General features: G+C 46.7%; 2 protein-coding genes across 4 annotated transcripts in view; both read left to right on the plus strand.

Annotated features, from left to right (window-relative positions):
• Nucleotides 1–18,650, plus strand: part of CFAP45 (cilia and flagella associated protein 45) — a 38,746-nt gene extending 20,096 nt beyond the window's left edge. The window contains exons 9-12 of one of the 2 annotated variants that reach the window (XM_037059813.1): nt 8,745–8,858; nt 9,440–9,633; nt 13,196–13,420; nt 13,763–18,650. In XM_037059813.1, coding sequence (XP_036915708.1) covers nt 8,745–8,858; nt 9,440–9,633; nt 13,196–13,420; nt 13,763–13,841 — 612 coding nt within the window. In that variant the 3' untranslated portion in view covers nt 13,842–18,650. The remainder of the gene's footprint in view (nt 1–8,744; nt 8,859–9,439; nt 9,634–13,195; nt 13,421–13,762) is intronic. The other variant, XM_037059814.1, reaches the window with a different exon arrangement.
• Nucleotides 18,651–21,542: 2,892 nt separating this feature from the next.
• The window catches only part of VSIG8 (V-set and immunoglobulin domain containing 8), a 36,916-nt gene continuing 33,125 nt past the window's right edge, over nt 21,543–25,333 (plus strand). For both annotated transcript variants that reach the window (XM_037059816.1, XM_037059815.1), the window contains exon 1: nt 21,543–23,324. In XM_037059816.1, coding sequence (XP_036915711.1) covers nt 23,276–23,324 — 49 coding nt within the window. In that variant the 5' untranslated portion in view covers nt 21,543–23,275. The remainder of the gene's footprint in view (nt 23,325–25,333) is intronic.

The raw sequence follows: 25,333 nt of genomic DNA on the forward strand, positions 1-25,333 counted from the left end.
CTTGGCTATCATGAATTGTGCTGCTATGAACATCGGGGTGCATAGGTTCTTTTGGATTGGTGTTTCAGGGTTCTTAGGATATACTCCCAAGAGTGGAATTGCTGGGTCAAAAGGTACGTTCATTTTTAGTTTTCTTAGAAAATTCCATACTGTTTTCCATAGTGGTTGTACCAGTCTGCAATCCCACCAACAGTGAACTAGAGTCCCCTTTTCCCCACAACCTCTCCAGCACTTGTTGTTTGTTTCTTTGTTTATGATAGCCAATCTGACTGGTGTTAAGTGGTATCTCATTGCGGTTTTAATTTGCATCTCTCTGATAGCTAGTGATATCGAGCATCTTTTCATGTGTCTCTGGATTCTCTGTATGTCCTCCTTGGAGAAATGTCTGTTCAAGTCCTCTGCCCATTTTTTGATTGGGTTGCTTGTCTTCTTTGAGTGGAGCCGAATGAGTTCTTTGTATATTTTGGAGATTAAACCCTTATCTGAGGTATCATTGGCAAATATGTTTTCCCAAGCTGTTGCTTCTCTTTGTATCTTGATACTGTTTTCCTTAGCCATGCAGAAGCTTTTAATTTTGATGAGATCCCATTTGTTTATTCTTTCCTTTATGTTCCTTGCTCTAGGGGACGTATCAGTAAAAATATTGCTGCGTGGAATATCTGAGATTTTCTTGCCAAGGCTCTCCTCTAGGGTTTTAATGGTTTCACGGCTTATATTTAAGTCTTTTATCCACCTTGAATTTATTTTGGTGTATGGTGTAAGTTGGTGCTCAAGTTTCATTTTTTTGCATGTAGCTGTCCAGTTCTCCCAACACCATTTGTTGAAAAGGCTGTCTTTACTCCATTTTATGTTATTGCCCCCTTTGTCGAATATTAATTGACTGTAGAGAGTTGGGTTTATTTCTGGGCTCTCTGTTCTATTCCATTGGTCTATGTGCCTGTTTTTGTGCCAGTACCAGGCTGTTTTGATTACAGTGGCCTTGTAATACAGTTTGATATCAGGTATTGTGATCCCTCCTACTTTGTTCTTCTTTCTCAAAATTGCAGCAGCTATTCGGGGTCTTTTCTGGTTCCATATAAATTTTTGAAGTGTTTGTTCTATGTCTGTGAAATACGCCATTGGTACTTTAATAGGTATTGCATTGAATCTGTAAATTGCTTTGGGTAGTATGGACATTTTGATGATGTTAATTCTTCCAATCCATGAACACGGTATATGTTTCCATTTATTTGTGTCTTCCTTGATTTCTTTCTTCAGTGTTGTGTAGTTTTCTGCATACAGGTCTTTTACCTCCTTGGTTAGGTTTATTCCCAGATATTTTATTTTTCTTTTTGCTATATCGAATGGGATTTTTTTCCTGATTTCTGCTTCTGCTGCTTCATTGTTGGTATACAAAAATGCCTTTGATTTCTGGATATTAACTTTGTATCCCGCTGTTATGCCAAATTCATTTATTAGTTCCAGCAGTTTTTTGGTAGAGGCTATAGGGTTTTCCATGTACACTATCATGTCATCTGCAAACAATGCCAGTTTTGTTTCCTCCTTTCCGATTTGGATGCCTTTTATTTCCTTTTCTTGTCTGATCGCTGCAGCTAGAACTTCTAATACTATATTGAATAGAAGTGGTGAAAGTGGGCAACCTTGTCTTGTACCTGATCTTAGTGGAAAAGCTTTTAGTTTTTGCCCATTGAGTATGATGTTGGCTGTAGGTCTTTCATATATGGCCTTTATTATATTGAGGAATGTTCCCTCTATTCCCACCTTGCTGAGTACCTTTATCATAAATGGGTGTTGTACCTTATCAAAAGCTTTTTCCGCATCTATTGATATGACCATGTGGTTTTTGTCTTTGCTTTTGTTTATTTCGTGTATTACATTTATTGATTTGCGTATATTGAACCATCCTTGCATCCCCGGGATGAATCCCACTTGGTCATGGTGTATGATCTTTTTGATGTATTGTTGGATGCGATTTGCCAATATTTTGTTGAGGATTTTAGCATCTATGTTCATCAGTGATATTGGTCTGTAATTTTCTTTCTTTGTTGTGTCTCTATCTGGCTTTGGGATTAGGGTGATGCTGGCTTCATAGAAAGAGTTGGGGAGTTTTCCCTCCTTTTGGATTTTTTGGAATAGTCTGTGAAGAATAGGGGTTAGCTCTTCCTTAAAAGCTTTGTAGAATTCTCCTGTGAAACCATCTGGCCCAGGGCTTTTGTGTGATGGGAGTTTTTTGATTACTTCTTCAATTTCATTTGCTGTTATTGGCCTGTTCAGGTTTTCTGCTTCTTTTTCATTGAGTTTTGGAAGATTATATTTTTCTAGAAATTTGTCCATTTCACCCAGGTTTTCAAATTTCTTGGCATACAGTTCCGCATAGTAATTTCTTACAATCCTTTCTATTTCTGTGGTATCAGTTGTAATCTCTCCTCTTTCATTTCTGATTGTGTTTATTTGTGTCCTCTCTCTTCTTTTCTTAATGAGCCTACTTAAAGGTTTGTCTATTTTGTTTATCTTTTCAAAAAACCAACTCCTGGATTCATTGATCTTTAGAATTGTGCTTTTAGTCTCTATGTCATTTAATTCTGCTTTGATCTTGGTTATTTCCTTCCTTCTACTTGCTCTGGGCTGTCTTTGTTGTTGTTCCTCGAGTTCTTGCAGGCGTTGGGTTAGGTTGTTTGTTTGAAATGTTTCTATCCTCTTTAGGTGAGCCTGTATCGCTATGAACTTCCCTCTCAGGACTGCCTTCACTGTGTCCCATAAATTTTGGGTTGTGGTGAGTTCATTTTCATTTGTTTCAAGGAGTTTTTTGATTTCCTCCCTAATTTCAATCTTGACCCATTCATTGTTCAATAGCCTACCATTCAGTCTCCATGATTTTGGGTGTTTTGGGTTTTTTCCTGTGGGGTTGGTTTCCAATTTCAGTCCCTTGTGATCAGAGAAGATGCTTGGTATGATTTCTATTTTCCTGAAGTTGTTGAGACTGGTTTTGTGTCCTATCATGTGATCTATCTTTGAAAATGTTCCATGTGCGTTTGAAAAGAAAGTGTATTTAGTTTCTTTGGGATGGATGGCTCTATATATATCAATTAGGTCCATTTCTTCTAGAGTGTCGTTTAATGCTGCTATATCTTTGTTGATATTTTGTTTGGAAGATCTGTCCATTTTTGACAGTGGGGTGTTAAAATCCCCTACTATAATTGTGTTGCTGTCAATATCTTTCTTGAGGTCCTCTAGGATTTTCTTTATATATTTGGGTGCTCCTGTGTTGGGTGCATATATATTTATGATGTTAATGTCTTCTTGGTGGATTCTTCCCTTGAGTATTATGAAGTGACCTTCTGGGTCTCTCTTTATAGCCTTTTTTTTGAAGTCTATTTTGTCTGATATGAGGATTGCTACCCCAGCTTTTTTTTCTTGTCCATTTGCTTGGAAAATTTGTTTCCATCCTTTCACTTTCAGTCTGTGGTGGTCTTTTGACCTGAGGTGGGTCTCTTGTAGGCAGCATATGTGTGGGTCATGCTTTCTTAACCATTCAGCTATTCTATGTCTCTTAATTGGTGCATTTAATCTATTTACGTTTAAGGTTATTATTGAAAGGTACTTATTCATTGCCATTTATGTACCTGTGTTCCTCTCTGTTTCTCTCTTTTCCTTCCTTTCCTTAAAGCAGCCCTTTTAATAATTCTTGTAGAGCTGATTTTGTGGAGGCGTATTCTTTTAGACTTCTTTTGTCTTGGAAGCTCTTTATTTGGTCTTCTATCTTGATTGAGAGCCTTGCTGGATAAAGTAGTCTTGGTTGTAGGCCTCTGTTTCTCATTACTTGGAATATTTCCTGCCATTCTTTTCTTGCTTGGAATGTTTCCGTTGAGAAGTCATTAGCCAACCTTTTTGGGACCCCCTTGTATGCTACTTCCTTTTTCTCCCTTGCTGCCTTTAGGATTCTCTCTTTGTCCTGGAGTTTTGCCATTTTAATGACGATGTGTCTTGCAGTAGGCCTCTTTGGGTTCCACCTGCCTGGGACTCTCTGCAATTCCTGGATTCGTGTGACTTTGTCTCCCCTCATCTTAGGAAAATTTTCCGTTATTACTCTTTCAAGTAGGTTTTCTATCCCTTGTTCTTCTTCTTCCCCTTCTGGTATTCCTATTATTCGGATTTATTACGTTTCATATTGCCTTGCATTTCTCTTAGACTCTCTTCATTTTTTCTGATTCTCTTTTCCATTACCTCGTCCATCTGGGAGATTCTTTCCACCCTGTCTTCGAGCTCGCTTATGCGGTCCTCCGCCTCATCAGTCCTACTCTTCATGCCTTCTACTGTGTTCTTCAGTTCAGAAATTGTATTCTTCATTTCCTCTTGGCCTCTGCTGATGGTCTCTATTTCCTTTTTCATGCTGGTATAGTTTGCGGAGAGTTCATTGTAGCTCCCCTGTAGTTTCTGGTAGCTCGTTGTAAGCTCTTTGAATTTCCTGATAACCAGTGCTTTGAATTCAATATCTGATAGTTGACTTGCCTCTATTTCATCTAACATTCTTTCTGAGACTTCCTCCTTTTCTTTCATTTGGGGAATGTTTCTTTGTCTCCCCATTGTTTGTGATGCTCTTCTTGTTGGCCTCAGCTTCGTAGATTGATCTGTTCTGGTACCCTGAGTTTATGGAGTGAACTCCTGTGGTAGGATACCTGTGAAATTCAGTGGTGCAATCTCCTGTAGGTATCTTGGTGTTCTCTGCTCCCACTACTCCTCTGGTTGGTGCCCAGCGAGCCAAACCTTTTGTTCTGGTCTCACTAGCTGCAGTAGCCTGAGGGGCTGTTATTGTGGCTCTTCTCGCGCCTTGGTACACTCAACTGGTCTTGCCAGTACCCCCCAAGATCTAGAGTGGCGCCTCTCTCCCGCACCCTACTGAAAGCGGATTTTCTCCCAGGCTTCCCAGCCCTGGTCTGACATGAGGGTGCACGCTCCCAGCCAGGCTTTCTTGTTCTCGTAGGCTTGGGTGTGGACCTTTCCCTGTGTTGTGGCTGAATACACAGGGCAACTCACATTTCTCCCAAGCCAATAGCAACAGCCTGACTCCCTGTGTTTCCCTGTCTGCGCCAGCTGAGTAGGGGTGAAGCTGGCGACTGGCTGTCTTCCATGGGCCCAGCCAGCAGCCGGAGACTCCTCGAGACTGTTTGCCAGCTGGTGCAGTTCCCGTGCCACAGGGATCGCCCGGGCGACTCTCAATTCCCCAAGCTGAGGGTCGGTGCAGACCCCGCCCCGCCGGAAAAGCACGAGCGACTGGCGGTTCCCCAAGTAGACGGCCTGTGCGGGGCCACTCGGGGGCAGGGAAGGCGCGCACTACCGGGGGTCCACGAAGCCGGGGCTGGGAAGGCGCGCGCGACCTGCAGCCGGTCAAGCCGAAGATCAGACCCTGACTCCAAGTGTCTCCTAGTCTGCGCCAGCTGAGCAGGGATGGAGCTGGTCTGTGCCGGCTGAGTAGGGATGGAGCTCGCAACTGACCCACTTCTGGAGGCCCTGACAGCAGCCCGAGATTCCCCGGGACTGCTCGAAAGCAGGCACAGGCCCCTCGAAGCAGGGAGTGCTCTGGCAACTCTCAGTTCTCCCAAGCCAGCAACCTGACTGCACGGGTTATCAGAGCTGTCTGGTTTACTTCCGAATGCTCAATCCTCTCTCTGCCACTACTGGCAGATCGATCTCTTATTGTGTTTTCCAATCTGCGTCCTGCCAGATGGGGGTGGTGCCGGTGACCAGTTCTCTCCCAGAGAGGGTGTTGCCCACCCTCGGCTCTCACAGAGACCAGGGCGGCCGGCCAGGGCCCTGGCGTGGCCCGGCAGGGGGCCCACCACCGCCTCTGCGCTGCTCCCTCGTACCTTATTGATCTGCGGTCGTCTCCTCTCTTCAACCTCTGGTCATTCAGTGTCCGCTACACTCTTTGGAGTCCTGCCTTCTTATATGCTGGGTCCCAGTTTGGCATCTGCTGTGCTCTTCCGCAGATCAGCCAGGTCCTTCTCCGGTGCCTGGAGAGAAGCGAAATCCTTTGTCCTACTCCGCCGCCATCTTCCCTCCGTCTGCCTTTTTTTTCATCTTTTGATATATTTTATTGATTATACCATTACAGTTGTTCTATTCCCCTCCTTCATTCCCCTCCACCCTGCACACCCCTCCCCCACCATTCCCCCCCTTTAGTTTATGACCACGTGTCTCAAGTTCTTTAGATTCTATATTTCCCCTATTATTCTTGCCCTCCCTCTATCTATTTTTTACCTACCATCTATGCTACTTATTTTCTTTATCTTCTCCCCTCTTCTCCTCCTCCCACTCCCCTGTTGCTAACCCTCCATGTGTTCTTCATTTCTATGGTTCCACTCCTGATCTAGCTGTCCTCTTGGTTTGCTTTTGTTTTAGGTGTGGTTGTTAGTAACTATGAGTTTGCTGTCCTTTCACTGTTCATATTTTTTATCTTCATTTTCTTATATAAGTCCCTTTAACATTTCATATAATAAGGGCTTGGTGATGATGAACTCCTTGAATTTGATCTTATCGGAGAAGCACTTTATCTGTCCTTCCATTCTCAATGAAAGCTTTGCTGGATAGAGCAATCTTGGATGTAGGTCTTTGGATTTCATGACTTGGAATATTTCTTTCCAGCCCCTCTTGCCTGTAAGGTCTCTTTTGAGAAATCAGCTGACAGTCTGATGGGTACTCCTTTGTAGGTGACTGTCCCCTTATCTCTTGCTGCTTCTAGGATTCTCTCCTTCATTTTAATCTTGGCTAATGTAATTATGATGTGCCTTGGTGTGTTCCTTCTTGGGTCCAACTTCTTTGGGACTTTCTTAGCTTCCTGGATTTCCTGGAAGTCTATTTCCTTTGCCAGACTGGGGAAGTTCTCTTTCATTATTTGTTCAAATCAGTTTTCCACTTGTGGCTGTTCCTCTTCCCCTTCTGGTACCCCTATAATTCAGATGTTGGAACGTTTAAAGATGTCCTGGAGGTTCCTAAGCCTCTCCTCATTTTTTTGAATTCTTGTTCCTTCTTATCTGGTTGGATGTTTCTTTCTTCCTTCTGGTCCACTCCCTTGATTTGAGTCCCAGTTTCCTTTCCATCACTATTGGTTTCCTGTGCATTTCCCTTCATTCCAATTAGTTTAGCCTTCATATGTTCCTCTAATTTGTGACTATAATCAACCAGTTCTGTGAGCATCCTGATCGCCAGTGTTTTAAACTGTGCATCTGATAGGTTGGCTATTTCTTGGGCACTTAGAGTTATCAGCTCTGGGGCTTTGAGTTCTTGAGCCATATTTTGGACTATTTGTGCCTGTTATGTATGAGGAGCGGAGTCCGAAGTGTTCACCAGGGCAAGGCAACTCAGTTGCTGGGGTGTGACGTTGTAAGTGGGGGTGGGGGGTCAAAGAAAAGAAATGGCAGTCCCCTCTGCTGCCTCCCCCCACCAGGGCCAGCGTAGTCCATCCTGCTGTGTGCGAATGTGTGACTGCAGTCAGCCCACCGCCTGTGTCCTCACTGGGTTTGCGGCTGGGGCCTGCTCAGTCTGTCTCACTGCTCACTCCTCTGCTGGTTTATCTGAGTGCGAATGTGTGACTGTGGTCAGCTTGACGCCCCGTGCCCTCACTGGGTTCGCCCAATGCTGCCCCAGCTGCCTGGGTGCCTGGGGTCAGGGGATCTTTCCTGCCCGTCCCTGCTCAGCTGCTGGCTCCGCCCCTCTTACCGGTCTGGTTGATCGTTCGTTGTTGTCGGACTTCCGTATAGTTCAATTTTCTGTTCTTTGGCTGCGTCTTTGTTTACTAAACCTTTGTTGTATTCAAACTTGGTTGTGGGAGAAGGCACAGTGTTTCTACCTATGCCTCCATCTTGGCAGAAGTCCTGCCTCTTGAGAGCTAATTGTCTGTGGAAGCCTCCAGAGTTTTCTGCCCTGCCATTTAGAGCAAGGGAGAAGAGAGAGACCAGCTTGACACACAGAATGTGCACAGCTTAGAAGCGGGCAACTCATTGAGCTGCACAGAAGTCTAGGACAGTAGAATGAGGGCTAAGGAATGTTCCTTATGGGAAGATCGCATCTCCACCCAGTCTGAGCCATTACTCTATGACTGCCCCGGAATGGTTGTTGGGAAACTAAGTTTGATAAACTTTTAGGGATATATGTTATTTCAGAGGGGTAGCAAAGGGAGTTAATTTTGATGGTTCACTTCTTGGGTATCTGCCAACCACTGTGGGACTGCCCAAAGCATGTTGGCCATTTGCCTAGGGACTAGGGAGATAACCTTCACCTGTTAAACTTTACAAGCCAGACAGGGAACCCCAAGTTTTACTTCAAAAAACTTGGCCCAGTGTAACTTGTAACTTGTTACAATTGTAACTTATAACTTGTAACCTTGTAAATTGTGAAGTAGTAGAAAGAGTATGAAGGTTATACTCAGAAAACCTGCATTCAAATCCTGTTTGATAGCTGACTAGCTATGCAATCTTAGGCAGGACCCTTGATATCTATGAACATCAGTTTCTTCATCTATAATGTCTGTCTCATGAGATGTGAGGGCCCTCTGGGATAATACAGGAGAAACCATTTTATAAATGCTAATTGGTTTTATGTCCTTGCATTGCTAGTCATTTTACCCTACTAGAAGGAGTCCAGGGAAGGTAGGGGAGATACAAGACAGACTGGTACAGGGGCTTGATTTCTCTCTGAAAGGCTGTCTCAGTGAGAGCTATTCTATAAAGCATTTCTTTTTTTTGCAGGCTCGAGAAGCAGAGTTTGAGGCTGAGCAGGAGAGAATCAAGAGGGAGAAAGAGAAGGAGATTGCCCGCCTGAGGGCCATGCAAGAAAAGGCCCAGGATTACCAGGCAGAACAGGTACTGTTTAGTCTCTGCTTCTCTCTACCTCTCCCATTTACTTAATTATTCCTGCGACAGCCTATAAAATGGCCTCATGGGTGGAGAGATTTACAAGAAAGGATGCTAGTTATCTAGACTTCAATCATCTGAAGAAGGGTGGGCCTGCACCCAGTGTCTATGGCAGTAAGGACCCAATGTGCATTACAGCTTAAGGTTCAAGAGAAAGTTTTTGTCAGGTTTGTGAAGAATTTTCAACCTTAACTAGCCACTGAAATGTGTCACCAGAGGAAACTGAAGCATCTCTGTTATTAGCAGTTTTAAAAATTGGAAGCAATTTCAGGACTACCTGGACGTGTTTGAGGTATAGGAAAAGAATTGGGATGAGTAAGCTGAAAGGACAAGATGACCTCCTCAGGGTATCTTCTGACCTGAAAGTTCTGATAGGATTTCATTTATTCTTCCCTAGAATAACCTTGTTGCTAGAGAAATTCATGGACCTTCTAAAAGCAGTTTGTGTCAAAGTCTATGAAGGGGCATCTTCCCTCAGGTACCTCGTTGTTTTGCAACCTTACTGGTATCCCCACCCTCTCCTTTCCCAGGATGCCTTGAGGGCCAAGCGCAACCAGGAGGTTGCAGACAGAGAGTGGCGCAGAAAGGAAAAGGAAAATGTACAGAAGAAGATGGAAACAGAGACCAAACTGCGGAAAAGTCGGCTGGAGCAGGTGGCTTTAAAAGAGCACAGTCTTGCTGTTCAAGTGCAACGGGACCGCGATGAGTTTGAGAGGATCCTTCGGTAGGAGGGGTGGGAATCTCAGCTTTCTTTCCTTGTAGTGTGGCAAAAATGTCTGTGTTGGGTAGAGAAGCTTTCTGACCACGTCTACAGACAGATGCATATCCACCTTAACAGGGTTGGTGGGGTCATTCTAATTAGATGAATGGATGAAATGTTTCAGATACTTGAGCTGATTAGAGAATTGGAAAATGGCATCTGAAAGTGTTGAAGGAATTGGGGATTATTGGGATGATTTATCCTGAAGTGTTAAGGGTGTAAGTAAAGGTATACCTCTTGTCCTTTCTGTGAACCACCTCTTGCCCCATGTTCCCCTGCAAGTTAGGCATGAAATTGCAGCAGGGAAGTTGAGGATGATGGAGAAAACTTCAAACACTATTGGTTATGGGTCATTGGAACAGGGCTTTAAAGGAGGTCTTTGCCATTCATTTGACAAATATGTGCTAAGCACATAACTTCAAGGCTCTGTGTTGGGTACTATGGGAAATATTAGAGATGAACAAAATACTGTTTTTGCCTATTCTATAAGAAGGATGTCAGAGACTCATTTAGGTGAACATCACCTGTATCTGTCCATGTCTCCTGCCTTGCCAGGTCTTTATCCTTTTATTTTTGTTTTCTTCTCATGGCTCAATGATAATTTCACCACATTAATGAAAGCTAAGTGTTCACATTTCTTACTATCACTGCCTTAAAGCAGTCAGCAGTCACAACTGCTCTGGTCTGCCACCCCCAGACGTGGCCCCTGGGGTGTTCTTTAGTCTCTAACTGTTCTGGTCTAACTGGGAATGACTCCATTCTTGCTTTATAAGAAAGATCTTCAGCTCTATAACATTAGAAATTTTCAAAATGAAACAAGCCAAACAAAATTTGAGTGTGTGGATGTTGGGGGGCGGGGGTTGGGATAAAAATTAATGAAATTGTGCTGAGATAAATAGAGATTGAGTGGCAGTCTGGTTTCCTTGGTCTCCGTGTGCTAGGTCCTTTTTTTTTCTGGTTGGTGTTGTTTTTTACATTATTTATTTATTTATTTTTAGAGAGGGGGAAGAGAGAAAGAGAAGAAGAGAAACATCAATGTGTGGTTTCCTCTCTTGCACCCCCTACTGGGAACCTGACCCACAACTCAGGCATGTGCCCTAATTGGGAATTGAATCAGTGATCCTTTGGTTGGCAGGCTGGCACTCAATCCTGCCTGGTGAGCCACACCAGCCTGGGCTAAGTCCTTCTTTTTAGTATAGCCATTTAGTTGCATGTCAGACCAGGCCCTTGGACCCCTGGCTAGAGGCAGAGCAGATCCATAGCAATTTCTGTTCTTGTCAGAGTCAGGTTCGTAGTCTTTTATTGTACTGTGGACTCCCAGCTTGTCCCTACTGGCTGCAGTGCCCTTTGACTCTGTAGCTTTCCGTTCCCTGCCCTCACGAATTGTGCCATAGTTTCTGGATACCTGGTAAAGAAAGCAGGTTCCTTAATGGCCTCAGAGATTTTGCTTCTGGGCTGCTGTCTGCCTTTCAGATGTCTGCCTTCCCTAGCCTCTATGCCACTGAACATCTGTATTGCCTTTAGCAGGGACTAGTAAATGTTAATGGAAAGAAATTAAAGTTCTACTTCTGCCACTGACCCACTTATTTGCTCTTTGCTCTGTTTGCCTGAAGCATATATACTAGCCAGTTATTAAAGCTAGACCAGCCCTTGGGTGAAATTCAGTTTTAGCTGTTCTAGGTTAGTACCCAGTGTCTCCAGCACCATGCAGCCACCATGATGGGTGTCTTTAAGTGCTGGGAGCATCTCTGCCATAGCCAAATTTTCCTATTTGAAAAGTATAGCCCTGCCCTGGCTGGTGTAGCTCAGTGGATTGAGCAGGGGCCTGTGAACCAAGGGATCATGGTTCGATTCCCAGTCAGGGTACATACTTGGGTTGTAGGCCAGTTCCCAGCAGGGGACGCACAAGAGTCAACCATACATTGATATTTCTCTCCCTCTCTTCTTCCCTTCCCCTCTAAAGATAAATAAATAAAATCTTAAAAAAAAGTATAGCCTCCTGTGTGGCCTATAAATGGATTTTTTGCTTCTGGACAGAGAGATGCCTTTAACTCTCAGCATGTTGACTAATCAGAGATAACTGACCTATCCTACCCAGTGGTTCCTAGAAATGCCTGGGAACTTTCAAAAAGTGCTTATGCTCAGGCTGCATCTCCACAGATTCTGACTTAACTGGTCTGGGGTGAGTCCCAGGCATCAGTAGTTTTTGGAAGCTTCCAGATCACTGCTCTAATCCTGTGAAATGGCCAGGTTTTTCCCTGTTCAGATTTTCAACTGTCAGCCACCCCAGGATTCTCTAGTGACACATACAGGTTCCCCAGTTTCACCCTGTTTCATAACTATTCTCTATATAGTAAATAATGGCAAGGTAAAAATGACAGACTTCCTGCTGCCATGGATGTGCCTGAACAGTGGGGATTTGGTGTCCAGAAAGTCAGCACTTTCTCTTCTGGTAAACTAAGAGGGTTTTGTTTTGGGAGTAGAACTTTAAAAGGTGTTTGCATAGTATAAAAGAATACTATGGGAGTTGAACTCATACCCCATGTATAGCTAGAGGGAAATGATAAATGAAGTGGTGCTTTTGGTACCTTTGTTTGGGTGTGAGTGACCCCAGGGGAGCAGAGCAAGTGAGAAATCCCTGCCTAAGATGATTTTACATTTTTTATTATGTTGAGAAAGAAATAAAATGATAGCTCTGGATGGTTTAGGACTGCATTTTCTCTGAGATATCCATATATTTCATTTCAGTTTTTCTGAGCCTATCTAGTCTATATTAGCTATTTCTACCTCCTCATGTCAGGATCCATGAATTATTCCTGTGAAACAAGCTCTTTGGTCCATGAAGTATTCTTTTAGAAAAGACTCCTAAGAGGAATTGGAAGAGTTGGAGCAACAAGAGAACTAAGAGATGTCAGGCTGAGTTCCTTTCTTCTTCTAGCAACTAAGGAAAACTTGCATGACAGATTTTACCACTTCCTTTTTAACTTCCTAAATATCTCTTTCATTGGTTTTGTTATGTAATCATCACTATTCATGAGAAGGAAGAGAGGAAAGAAGAAAGGTAGAGAAGGAAGAAGGGAGAAAGAGAGAAAAAATAAAAAGGTATCTTAGAACAACCTGGAGGGGAGTTATGCTTTGTTATAGGACAGAAGAGTAAGAACAGTAGCTTCCAGTGAGTGGAAACCATGGGTGTAGGACCAGCTACATAATTTTCAGGACCCAGTGAAAAATGAGATTGTAAGGCCCTTTGTTTAAAAACTGTTAAGAATTTCAAAACAGTGACAGCAGAGAATTAGGTCAAGCATGGAGCCCTTCTAAGTGTGTAGGTGGCATACCTTTGCATGTCCTGGCTGGATGGAAGGAGAGAGCATGTGCAGAGGCAGCCTTGGAGGCTGATCTCTGAGCCACAAAAAAGGTTTAGAGTATGGGTCTCTGAGACACATCAACTGGAGGAGCCCACCCAGTACCTTTCCTTGGCAGGGGCAGAGCAGCCTAGCCAACTCCACAACCTGTGTCCCTCCTCCAGGGCTCAGAGAGAGCAGATTGGAAATGAGAGGCTGGAAGAGGAGAAAAAGGCCACAGGGCGCTTACAGCATGCCAACGAGCTCCGGCGCCAGGTGCGTGAGAACCAGCAGAAGCAGGTGCAGGACAGAATCTCCACCTTTGAGGAGGGCCGGCGCCTCCAAGAGGAGGCCCAGAAGCGGCGTGAGCGCATTGATGACATAAAGAAGAGAAAGATTGAAGAACTGAGGTGCTTTTCCCCAACTCCTCTCCCCTTCCCCTAAGGGATGGCATGGCTGGAAAGCTGGGATTCAGGGAATGAAGGGGCATTGCAGAGGCACTCAGGGAGGTTGCCTTCTGAAGGCAAACCTCCAGCAAAAATTCCTGGGATTTGGGTTTTCCTGGCTTTCTGGGAACTACTTGGCAGGATGATGGAGCTTTGACAGGAATATGTTTGGGAGATAAATCCTGGGAGTGGGGTTGGGGGTGCAGAGCCCCAGGTTCTGAAAGCCCACCCAAAGTCAACTGACATCCTGCTGCCTCCTCTCTGGTTCTACCCTCCCCTTACACCTACCCCATGCTTTTCCTGCAGAGCCACTGGCCTTCCCGAGAAGTACTGCATTGAAGCTGAGCGCAAAGCTAACATCCAGCTGGCCACTTCTGTGAATTGAGGGGTGCCTCTAAGCTACTCTGGATACCTGCAGGGGAAGTTTCACCCAATCTCTGAGTGTTCATGATTGCTGCTGACATTTCATAGTTACAGATTAAATCTATTCTACTTCTTTAAGGAACAGTCCAATTTCCTTGTGGGAATGTGGCTACTACAGGGTAGTGAATGTGGAGCAAAATAGGTTATAGAAGATCCAGGTGTGGGTGGCGTGACACTCAGGGGCTGGGAATGCAAGGATACTCTTCATGACTGTCCTTTTAAGTGAGGTAGTTCATTTTTTCTGGTGGCTCATGGCCTTTTTGTGACCCTTTGGAGTATTTCCATCATGTCAGCTTTTAGCACAGTCTAGTTGCCTCCAGTTGACACCCAACTCAGGCATTTTAGGGCTGAGACAAAAAGCTAGAGATGCTGTCAGGGAGAGGTTGGGGCAGGGTTGGGCTGGGAAGAACAGGGAAGGAGGCACTGGGCTGCCCAAGGCAGAGGTCTTACTAGGTTCCCACCTATGACTCAGACCACATCTGTGAAGTAGGTGGTGTCTGAACCTAGGCTTACCCTCCTGTCTCAGCTCTCTCCTTCCAGAGTCCTTTCAACTCCAGGCAGTACCACAACATAGACACCTGCCTGTCCCATGGCTTGGACATGGTGGGGGCAGTTATAGGTTACATGAATCAATCTGAAGCCAGCTTCAGATGGGGAAGTGTAGCCACCTCTGAGCAGGTGAAGCTGGTTTGGAAGAGAAACTCAGAGTTAGCCCTCAGGGTTGTCCCCCTCTAGGAATTCCTGGAATGGACTCATGATGTGGAAGAGAGGTTCAGTTTCTCCTTTCTGGATTCCCAAGAAGCTGTGCTTTAGGACCAGCTTGACTCATCTGTTAGAACCTCGTCCCTAAAAGTGGGACACACCTGACAGCCAGGTCAGCAGCTGGCATCTGAGGCTAGCTGGCCACATCGGGGCATCTTTTATAAAAACTCCACTCATGAATGGAGTTTTCTGCTGTCGCTCATAAGTGGCAATGGGAATAATTACAGGGAAAAGTACCTGGTGTTAACTGGGGGCTGATGGGGCCAAGCGTGATAGCGTTGGCAGAAGCAGCAGGGAATGACATGAGTCCAACTTGCAGAAGGAAGGGGTGAGACCTTGAGACAAAGAAGAGAGAAAATCAGAATTTGTGGAAGACTCAGTGATTTAGTGGGCCTGCCAGCTCAGGAGTAACTAGCCTCAGTCTTGTTGCTAGAGGTTGGACCTTTGAGTGGGTCACACTTTCTCCTAGGGTGGCTTCAGCATTCCTTCCTAGTTCTCAGAGGATGAAATGAGCTCTATCTATATGCTCCTCCAAGCCACTGAACCAGCCCAGAGGTTTCTGGGAAACTGCAAAGAGGAGAGTGGTACTGGGGAAATCTGGGGATGAGTAGCAAGTGCTGTTTGGTGCATTCCCTCGATTGATGTAAAGATGTAAGAAGCTTGCAGGAAAAAAAGCACCTAAACTACTGACACTTAGTTTTATGGGTCCCTGATTGGCTTCCCAGCTCCCTTTCTTCTGTCCTCTGGTCTTCCTGTCCTTGTGATGTCAGACTGGGCTTGTGTAGCCTGGAAAATCCAGTGGTTGGGCTCTATCTTGGAGTACTGATTCAGATCATCAGGCAGTGACCACCTGAGCATGTGTCCCCTGGCTTCTGGCTGGACTCCATGCCCCCACCTGCCCACATGTGCCTTTTGGCTGTGTCATGCTCTGCTGTAACTTGGAGGCTGTCTCAGGACCGTTGTACCTGCCAAAGAAGGAACTCCAGTTGGTCATGACTCAGCAACCTGTCCTGGTGGCCAAGCCAGGCTGCCTCTGACTCAGTGGGGTGCTGGGATGTCCTTTGAAAGCCAGCATCCACATCTGTGACTCAGGTCTGGGCATTAATTGGTCTCAGTAAAAGCACTTTGATTAGGTTCAGATAAAAGGGGTCCCCAAAAGTTCAAAGTCAGACAGATTTTGGGGGTGAAGAAAGGTGGCAGCTGTTTAGATGACAGTGGAAGGGAGATGCTGGAGTCTCAGACAAGAATTCTGAGCCGTGGATCCCACAGAGTTCCTCACTTGCATGCCTGGGGGAGAGATGAGGGTGAGGAAGACTCATGCCAGACCAGAAATCTCTTCCCCTAGCCTAGGCAGCTGCCAAGGTGATTTGCTCCCCACCCCCATTCCCTCTCCCTTTCATACTCTGAGAGAGATACTGGCAAATCACACAAATGTTACCTGGAAGAAGCTCATTTTCAACATCATAGAAATCTGGAGTCCCAGAAACTGCCTTTAAATATCATAGACCTTCCCTCTGTTTTAGTTCCCAGCCTCCCAGCTGGGATGATCTTGTAGTACAAGCTCTGCATTTCTTCCTGAATTCTTCATATCTTCTTGGATGAGGTCACCAGTATCTCAATGACCTTTGATGACTTTGAGACTGGGGCAGAAATACAGTTGAAATTTCAGGTGGCTTCCTTAGGAGACCCCTGGAAAGAGAAGTCAAGGCAGTGGGAGGGAATGGGGGGCAGGAAAAAGTGCCCAGAGTTACGCATCTTTTCTGCATGGCCCCAGGGGAAAGACTCTTGATCCCTGGGCTAGTGAGTGTGAGCACCAAATCATAGAATCTCAAGGCAGGAAGGGACCTCAAGGACCCTTTGGTGTTTGCATCTCCTTTGTAATTGCTAATCAAATGGTTGGAGCTTGCTTGCACTTTCTGAGATTCAGGGTGCTCATTACCTCATAAAACAACCCAAACCATCTCAGGCCAGCCCCAATGCTCAGAAAGTTTTTAATATTGAGTCAGTATATATCTTCCTGTGCATTCATTGTGCATTCCCAGTGCACTGGGACCACACTAAACAAGTTTAGGCTTTTTTTTTTTACATGATGCCCCTTCAGATATCTCCTGTCCCAGCTCCTTCACAGCCTGATTCCATGTGGGGAAGTATCCAAAAAGTTCTGGAAACACATGGCTCTTCTGAACATTTTTTGGGGGGAGGGAGGGGTGAGTGGGTTGTCGGAGATAGGAAGATGGGGAAAGTCGGGAGCCTTCTACTTTATACTTGGGCTGGGCATATCTGCTGCCCTGGCTGAGCTGTATTGCTTCTGCCCCCTCTGGCACCACCTTTCCCTCACTCCTTCCCCTTTCCCAGTGTCCAGGCAATGTGAAAAAACATGGAGAGCAGAGGGAGGGCTGGTCAGGACAGGCTTAGTGGGGAAGGCTGCAAAGCAGATACACCCCTGGCTTAGCTCTGCCACCTGCCAGCTCCCACACACTTTCCTTGGCAACTGCCTGGACAGCAAGGCAGGCCTGGGGCCTCCATGGGGGCTAGGGGAGGACCACAGTTCCTCTCTGTAGATATGTATTGCAGGAATCCAGATGGCAGAATCAAAGACAAAATTCATACAAATTCAAGGGTCAGAGTCTCAGTGGGCATATGGACTAGTCCATGACAAGGTTTCTCTCTCCACATAGAAATATGTGTATGGAAGGCTGGGCTAGTCCATGCAGAAGGCCTGTGTAGAGCCTGTTATGGCTCTGATACCACTGAGTGTTCTGATGTAAGGTCCACAGAGATTCAGTTCCTCAGTCCAAAAATAACCATCAGTGGTATCTCTTCACTTTATTCTCTTTGTGGTCTCTGGCAGGGCCCTGGTTTATTTTCCAAGGACCAAAGTCCTCTTCCAGTCACCTCTCTCAATCTTCCTGTACATCATTAGATATCCTTCAGAGTTCTGTTTAAAACATTCTTCCCACCAGGTCAGGGGCCTTGCAGTTATCCACACAGTTCATCGTGCTGAGATGAGGGGTTGGCATCCCTTCCTTTCTCTGTCTCCCTGACCAGACTGAATGCTCTAGCAGGATAGACACTGCACTTCATTAATTGCTGCTGCCCAGGGCCTAGTACAAGGCCCAGCTCACTTGCTGAGTGGATGAAGGTTCTGTAGTATAAGGTTGATCTTGGTGAGGTGAAGATCTTTTATCTTTAGGGTTTCTTAATTCTTCAAGTCTGTCATTAGGAATGTCTGGGATGTCTTACTCTTTATAAGCATTTCTTCTTTCTTCCATTACTCCCTTGATAACAGTTCAGTTCATAACATTTAATCAACTACCCTTTGTTATGGTGCTCTGCTGACGGCCACTCCTTTCAGCAAGGGGGCCCATTTCAGTGCTGTTTGGTCTTATGAGTCTGGGCCAGTTCTAAGATATCACTTGATGGGAGAGCTGTGGGAATATCCAGGCTCCCTCCTGGTATCCCTATTGTTCTGAGGTGGACCAGCAGGAATTGCCAAGACTTGAAGAGTCAGTAGGGAGGGGCTCAGGGAGTCCCTAGGTCACATGTGTCCAAAATTTTTGTCTGTCAGCCCTCATCTAGACCTCAGTCCCTAACCCTAACCCAGATCCTGAAACAGAACCCTACACATGGCTTTCATTTCTCTTTAACTCTAATTCTTCCTCAGCTGAACTTGACATTCTCCTATCACATCACCTGTACCACCTCTAAGCCCACTATTCTCACCCAAGCATTGCCTCACCTGGTAGTGTTCCAACTCCAAACCTTCACCAAGAGCTGGGTGAAAAGGCAGCAGCTTCAGCAGCTCCCTGGCTTCTCTGTAACTGTGTCCACGTGGTGCCTTGACTGCCCAGTTTGAGACTTAGCATGTTGTCCATTCCACGCTGTTCATGACTCCTGCTCCCAGACCTTTCCTCAGAGGTTTGCATGGCTATTTTAGGAGGCTGCTGCTCACTCCTCAGTGTTGTAGGGGTGAACCTGGTCTACATGGGGACTCTGGAGAAGTGCTAAAGAGCCTGCTGACTGTGTGTTTTAGGAAGGGTCAAGTTGCAGACCTGTGGGCTGGGAGGGGAGAACAGAACCTGAACCTGAGCTCAGGGTGTCTCAGGGAGGGGCTGGAGGATAGTTTGGGCAGAGGAGGGCAGGGTCTACAAGAGTTGTGTTGAGTTGCTGTGAAGGGCACTTTGAAGAAACATTAGGTGGGTAAAGGCCACCTCCTGTCCTTCCCCCAAATATTATGGGGTCAGGCTGCACCTGGTGTCATAAGCAGTCTCTGGGCTTCTCTGGGTCCTTGACCTCTCTCTTCCCTTCTCCTCTGTTCACTGCTTTCTAAGCATCTGTTTTTGAGTTTCTGCTTCTGTCTTACAATAGAAGAAAATATAACCCAAATTGTGGCATATGCACAAAATGGGCCATTTTCTCCCAGAGAGCTCTAAATTTCTCAGAAAAAAGCAGGGGAGCCTTTTGGGAAATTTTTGTGGCCTTCTACCTCCTTTGTCTCTGTCTCTGAGTCTGAATCTCTGGATGAGCCATCTGGATGCCACCTGTGTTCCTCTGCTTCTTAGTGATCGCTGTCTCTCCTGGGGACTTAGAGAGCATCCCAGTAATCTTGGGATTCTGTCCAGATCTTTATGAGACCTGGAAAGGAAGTGGGTGGGGAAATGAAATGTTTGGGGTGGAGACTGGGTAGGGGAAAGGAAAGGAAGAAATTGGGGTAGGGGCCCTTTTAGGAGCAGGCCCTTTTCCTCTGCTTGAGTTGAAATGCAGAGAAGTTGTGGGCTGGTCCCAGAGGAAGAAGGCCATAGGCTAGATCTACACTAGAAAATTAAGCTGATACACAGTCCTCTCACTCCATCACTGTCCCCCCCAAACCCTGCAGGGCTCAGGACACAAGGCAGGAAGCCTGACAACTTCTTTTATGAGCCCTGAATTGCAAGGAGGTGGCAATTAGCCTTCAGTGGGTCAGAGGAAAGAAACAATGCGCCTTGTTTTTTGAGGCTTTGAGGGGCCCTGGCATGGTGCCCTCAAAAGCAGCTGTTGTTCTAGGAGTACCTAGGCCCTCAGTCTTCCCCAGCTCCCATCTCTTAGACTCCAAAATCAGGAAACAACCCCAGTAAAACTGCTTATGATGAACCCCATCTAGTAGTTCATTGTGGTGTCAGAGTCCCACTCACTGGTAGCTTCCTGCATCCCCTTCCCAAATCCATTTCTAGGAGCTTAATCATTAGTGAACTGAGGTAATGGAGCAGGACTTCAGAGGCTACATTTGTCACTGGATTAAACTGCTTCATATCCATCAGATGGGCTCATGAATATGTGCAATTGTCTCAAAGATCTTGGGTCCCCAATGTGCCATTGGTATTCTCCCAGAGCACAGGGATAAAAGTTCTAGCTAAACTTGGCTTAAGCAGATGGAGGCTAAAACCTTTCTATGTCATAATTATAGTCTCATTTTTGATCCCAGTGAATCCTCCTGACCATATAACTTTAATCTATGTTCTAACCCTAACCACAGTCTATTCTGTTTTAGACCTCAAATTCAATTCTAACCCAGCCATAATTCCAATTCTACATCAGTCTCCACCCAGCCTTTGCTTGAGCTGTAACTGTATTCTCAAGCATACGTTTAAATGAAACTAAAACCCTATTCCTTATCATAACATGGATTCTGGCCATCACACCTAGCCTCAATTCTAGTTGTTATGCTAACCCTAATCTTAACCTTAATTCCCATTTCAACCTCAAATCTGACCGCAGCCTCATTCATGATTCCAACTAACCCCAGCCTTCACCCCAGCCTTATTCCAGCCTTCATCTCAACTCTGACATAAAATCCAGAACCCAATGAAACTCCAACCCTACACTTCAATTTAATGCAATGACAGTCTTACTCCTTTCTTTTCAGTCTCCCTCTTCCTGGTCCCCCCTGTTCTCCCCTCCACCTATCACTGACCTTGCATACTTTGTCCCCATAGGTGGGTCTAATAAGATCACCAAGTCCTTTTTCTTGGACCACTCTGGATCGAGAATCAATATGCCTGGGTGTTCCCCACATAGGCCCCAGCAGCATCACTTGAACTGAATTCTCATGTTTCTCCAGGCTTCTGTTTCCATTTTAAAAAGTGGGGATGATGGTCCCTGCTTTCCAGAATGTTCAGGAAAATCCTATGAACCTCAAAATAAATGAGGAAATGAGGATATTCATTGTGCGTGAGGGTGACTTTCCTCACAAGTCTCCCCGTGTGCCACGGATGACTGTAAACATGACTGAGACATGATGTGATCTGCTTGGGGAGGAGAGGTGGCCATTTTCCCAGAGAAAAAAGGCCTTGAGCAGTAGCCAATTTTTCAGGGGGAAAAGGTGTTGAGCCCCTTCCTCCAAGGGCTTTTATTGGGTTGTAATACACAGGAATACAGGGCAGCAAGTATCAAGCAGTAGATAACATTTCAAAGAAATCTGAGGGCTTAGTCTGAGTCAGTGTCTGTCAGGAAAGGGGGTTGCAGAACTTTAGGGAGACATACTCATTTCCTCTCGGACCCTTATCATACGAATGAAAGCACTCTTAGCAGAGCATATTTCACAGGTTTTTCAGGAATTCTTTGTGATGCCAGATTTTTCCCTGGGACACACTCTAGCAAAGCAAGAAGCTGCACCCCTCCCGATCAGGTGTTCAGGCTTAAGGGGATTAGAGCCAGGAAGTGCTTCTCCCAGAAGATGTGGGGACTTGGGCTATGTCAAAGCTGGGGGTTGGTGAGAGTCCATTGCTCTTTGTTGCAGCCCCCCAAGTCCTTCCATGATGGTCTCCCAAATGGTCATGTCTGGCCTAGGCTGCCCCTCCTCTAAGGGGTCTTACTTGTCAAGGACTTCTGACCATGCTTTGGGGGCAGGGAGAGGAAACTGAGGCAGCGTTTGCTACCAGAGACAAGTTTTGTCTCCTGCAGCTAGCATTCCAGAGGTCACTGACTCCTCTTTAGCCACGGGGGTAGAGAGTTATAGTTCCTAGAACCAGGCAGAGTGGTCCACAACAATTGTGTATATCTGGTGGGTCCCAGAGCATCCTGTTATTGTTGGAGGTGTGGGTGGAGGGTTTTGGAATATAGTGATGCATGAGTTCCTTGTGCTTCCTTATTGTTCTGTTTTATTTTTCCTGGAGGGGTGGGCTGTGGCAGTATCCCTGAGTCTCATAATCCTCTATAAGATTCTTCCTCCCATCCTTCCTGTGCCCTCTGTCAGGGAGAAGGGTGGGCTGTTGAACAGGGTCACTCATGACCTGACCCACCCCTCCTAAAGCCCACGGAAGCCCTTGGGCCTATTTTGGGACCCCTCCCTGGATTAACTAGCAAGGGTTGTCCCCCACTTCCCCCTCTGCCCATCAGAACCATCTTACCCCATCTCTGACCTGCCCAGACCTTGCTGGCTTATGCCCTGATGAACAGTCCAGGTGATGAGGGTCTTTGGTTTCCCTTCCTGTGTGAAGCAAGGACACCAAACACTTACTAAAAGAAATGCACACAGTGGGCTTAGCCTTCCTCAGTAGAGATATAGCACATTCCAGTGAGTGGGCACACACAGGCACACCCCTCTCCCTGGCCCTCTTGGTGCTATTCTCCCCAACATCCCCTCACTAACCCATGTACTTGCTGTGCTCCTTCCACATATCCTGGTCTTTCTCCCTTCAGGCCTCACTGAACTGGTTTTAGTTCAGTGTGGGAGGTTGTACTGGATTCCCATAACACCCCCAGCTCCCAGTGATCCCCTACATTCAAGGATGACCTTACATCAGGTATGGGTGGGGGCATAGCTCCAGAGGGGGCAGCCAGGAGAAGACCCTGATCCCAAACACACCCTTTTCCTCCCTCATTTAGCTTAGGAGGGCTGACTCCCTTTGAAGGGCCAGAGGCCTCAGGTGAAAGGCAGGCTGGGCATTCCTGGGTCCCATTCATCTGCCTGGGCCTTCTCTCCAGCCCTAGTATCCCCTTCCCTGGTACTCCTTCCCACTGACCTGGGTGGGGTTGTGTGGGGGGGTATCTGTCAGTAGATCAGGAACAGGAGGGTACAGAATTTGTAAAGTGTGTCAGATCCCTGTACCCTGGGGCCAGTGTTAACCCTTCAAAGCTTGGATACCCTTCCTCCTCAAGCCTGGCTTCTCCTTCCTCTTCCATTTCCCCTGTGGAAGAAGGCAACAAACCTGAGTAGTGAGAGGAGCTCCATGCATGTCATAAAATGGGGTGACTACTGTCACCTGAGGAAGATGATGCCAGGAGGAAGTGGAAGTTTAACAGGTGCCTAATTATAAGTCCCACTGGCAATCCTGCCTCACTCTCTGGATAGGGAAGAGCTTGGATGATGGCTGGGTAGGCCATTCTGTCACCCTGATAATTAGGGTTTTTGGGACTCCTCCCTGAGGCGGGGACCAGGCCCCCTCCCTTCCATACAAATAACTCTGACTGCTCCCCAGCCAGGCACTCATTGCACCTTCTTGCCATCCTGGGCAGTGTCTGGGCCCTCAGCTCCCACTCCTTCTACCCATTCCCAGAAACGCACTACCACGGCCTGGCCCCGGCCCCGGCTCCGGCTCCACAGCCACCAGCCCAGGGATACGCAGCCCAGGCGGAGGATACACCAAGCCTAGAGACATGGGAATTCGAGGAGTATTCCACCTTCTACTCATTTGCCTGAGCCCAGGTATGGGGCTGGGCAGCAGGCAGGGATGCCTGTACAATGCTAGATGGGCAGAGAAAAGGGCATCACAGAGGAGCCTCGGCAGTTGTCTGAGATGCCCTGGGAGGATGCAGTGTACCCTTGCCCTGCTGCCACCCAGGTTTGGATATTGCCAGAGGCCTCTCCTTAGGAGAGGCCCATGCCTGAAGTTTTGGGATAGAGGTCTTTGATGGTCCTTCACTGTGAGGCTCATGCACACATGTGCTGTGACTGGGAGTACAGGGCTGTGGGAACTGGGAGTGGGATGGATAATCATGTGAGCAACAAAGCTGGGTGGGAGCTAAGGAGGAGTCTGGTAAGGAGCCCTTTTCACTAATGTGTGTGGTATTCCAGTAGGAGGGCCCAGGGCAGGGAGTTGCCTCCAGAGGACAGAGCCTCTGGCCAATGTGGCCAGCATTGCCAGTTACAGTCCTGATGTGAGGCCTGAGCTTCAGGCCCCTGTGTTGTGAGAGTTCCAGGGTAGTGTTCATCCTCCAGGATGATGGGGACAGCACCCCACTGGGGCACACGTTAAGGTTGGATGTTGTGGCTACCTGCCCAGGTTGGGACAAGTCTCAGCAAGGGCCACTCTATGTGGATATTGCTGGAAATGGCTCTGAGACCCACCCTGGGGTCTGGGTTGGGGGATGAGAGAGTGTGGGGAGGAGCTAACAATGGGGAAAGTATTTTCAGCCTTAGTGTGTGTGTGTGTGTGTGTGTGTGTGTGTGTGTATGAATGATCGAGTTTCTATTAGAATGTCTGCAACACCCTCTGTCTCTGGCAGAACCCATGCAAGAAGCTCCAGCTTTGCTTTGGGAACCTGGGATATCTCCATGTTTGTGATGTGTATCATGGGTGTATTCTGTGTGTATTTATAAACCAGTATCCTCTTGTGGGGGCTGCCTGTTCTCCCCTCCCTTCTCTTCTCCTTCCTTACTGCCAGAGGGAGGGTTAGGAGCCTTGAAAACAGCCTGAAATTCGCAAAAGATTTACAAGTTGAGAATAGACACTGCTATTGAGGTGACATGCACAGAGAGTGTGTGCCGCTGGTGTTTTTGTAGGGAGACAATTAGTCACTACTACCCTCTTTCTTGGAGCCCACTGTGATTTCTCTCCCTTCCCCCAAATCTTGCTCAGCATTCTCTTCCACTCTCACTTTCTTCCCTTCTCCAGTCTTTCTCTTCTCTCACATTTCCTCAGTGCCACAGCAGGAGAGCTCAGGGTAAGGTACCAGGGAGAACTTCCCCAGAAGAGTGAAGGAATGCAGAAAGGCTGCAACCCTTAGGAAAAGGTTGAGAAAGCTTTTAGGGAGAGTGAACGGCTAGGGTGAGGCTCCTTAGCCTGGGACAATGGAAGACACACAGCCTAGAACAGGGTAAAGGCATTCTAGTTTGCCCCTCCTTCCCAAACTCCCTTCCCCAATGACTCACCCTTTTGCTGTCTGGCCCTCAGGTGTAGAGAAGAGTCCTCTCTTTGTGGGTTGCTTCTAGGAGCTGTTCCTTAGGGTGGAGCCTCTACTCTCTGCTCAGTTCTGGCTCATCCCTGCCTTGCCTTGTGCCACCCTAGGATCTGGCAGATGGCATCAGGATCCTTATCTCAGAAATGAGCTTATGTTGGCCTGGGGCTGGAGGAGGCATCACCAGGTCCCGTTAGAGCCCCAGCAACTAGCCTGCCTGTTCTGGGTCACCCTGGAACCTAGTGGGGTTAGGGCATGGCTGATGGCCTAGCCAGAGTTCCGAGGGGCAAGTTCAGTTGATGCCTGAGCTATTTGGGCATGTTGGAAGAGTGCCTCCTGGCTCTTTAGAACCAGGGTAAGCTTCTTTGGGTATGTGTGGCCTTGACTAAGTGCATGTGGACCACGTGGTGTGTAGTGGGTGTGTCTTCTGGATTAGTCTGGACTTGTGTTTGTGTGCAGATGTGTGTCTGTGTGGATCCGATAGTATTTGTGTGCAGGAAGGTGGGACTGCATAAGTATGCACCTGCATTTGGAAGG

This window comes from Sturnira hondurensis, unplaced genomic scaffold (assembly GCF_014824575.4).
Source record: "Sturnira hondurensis isolate 20B ecotype Veracruz unplaced genomic scaffold, ASM1482457v3 Scaffold0011299, whole genome shotgun sequence".
Classification (NCBI taxonomy): domain Eukaryota; kingdom Metazoa; phylum Chordata; class Mammalia; order Chiroptera; family Phyllostomidae; genus Sturnira; species Sturnira hondurensis.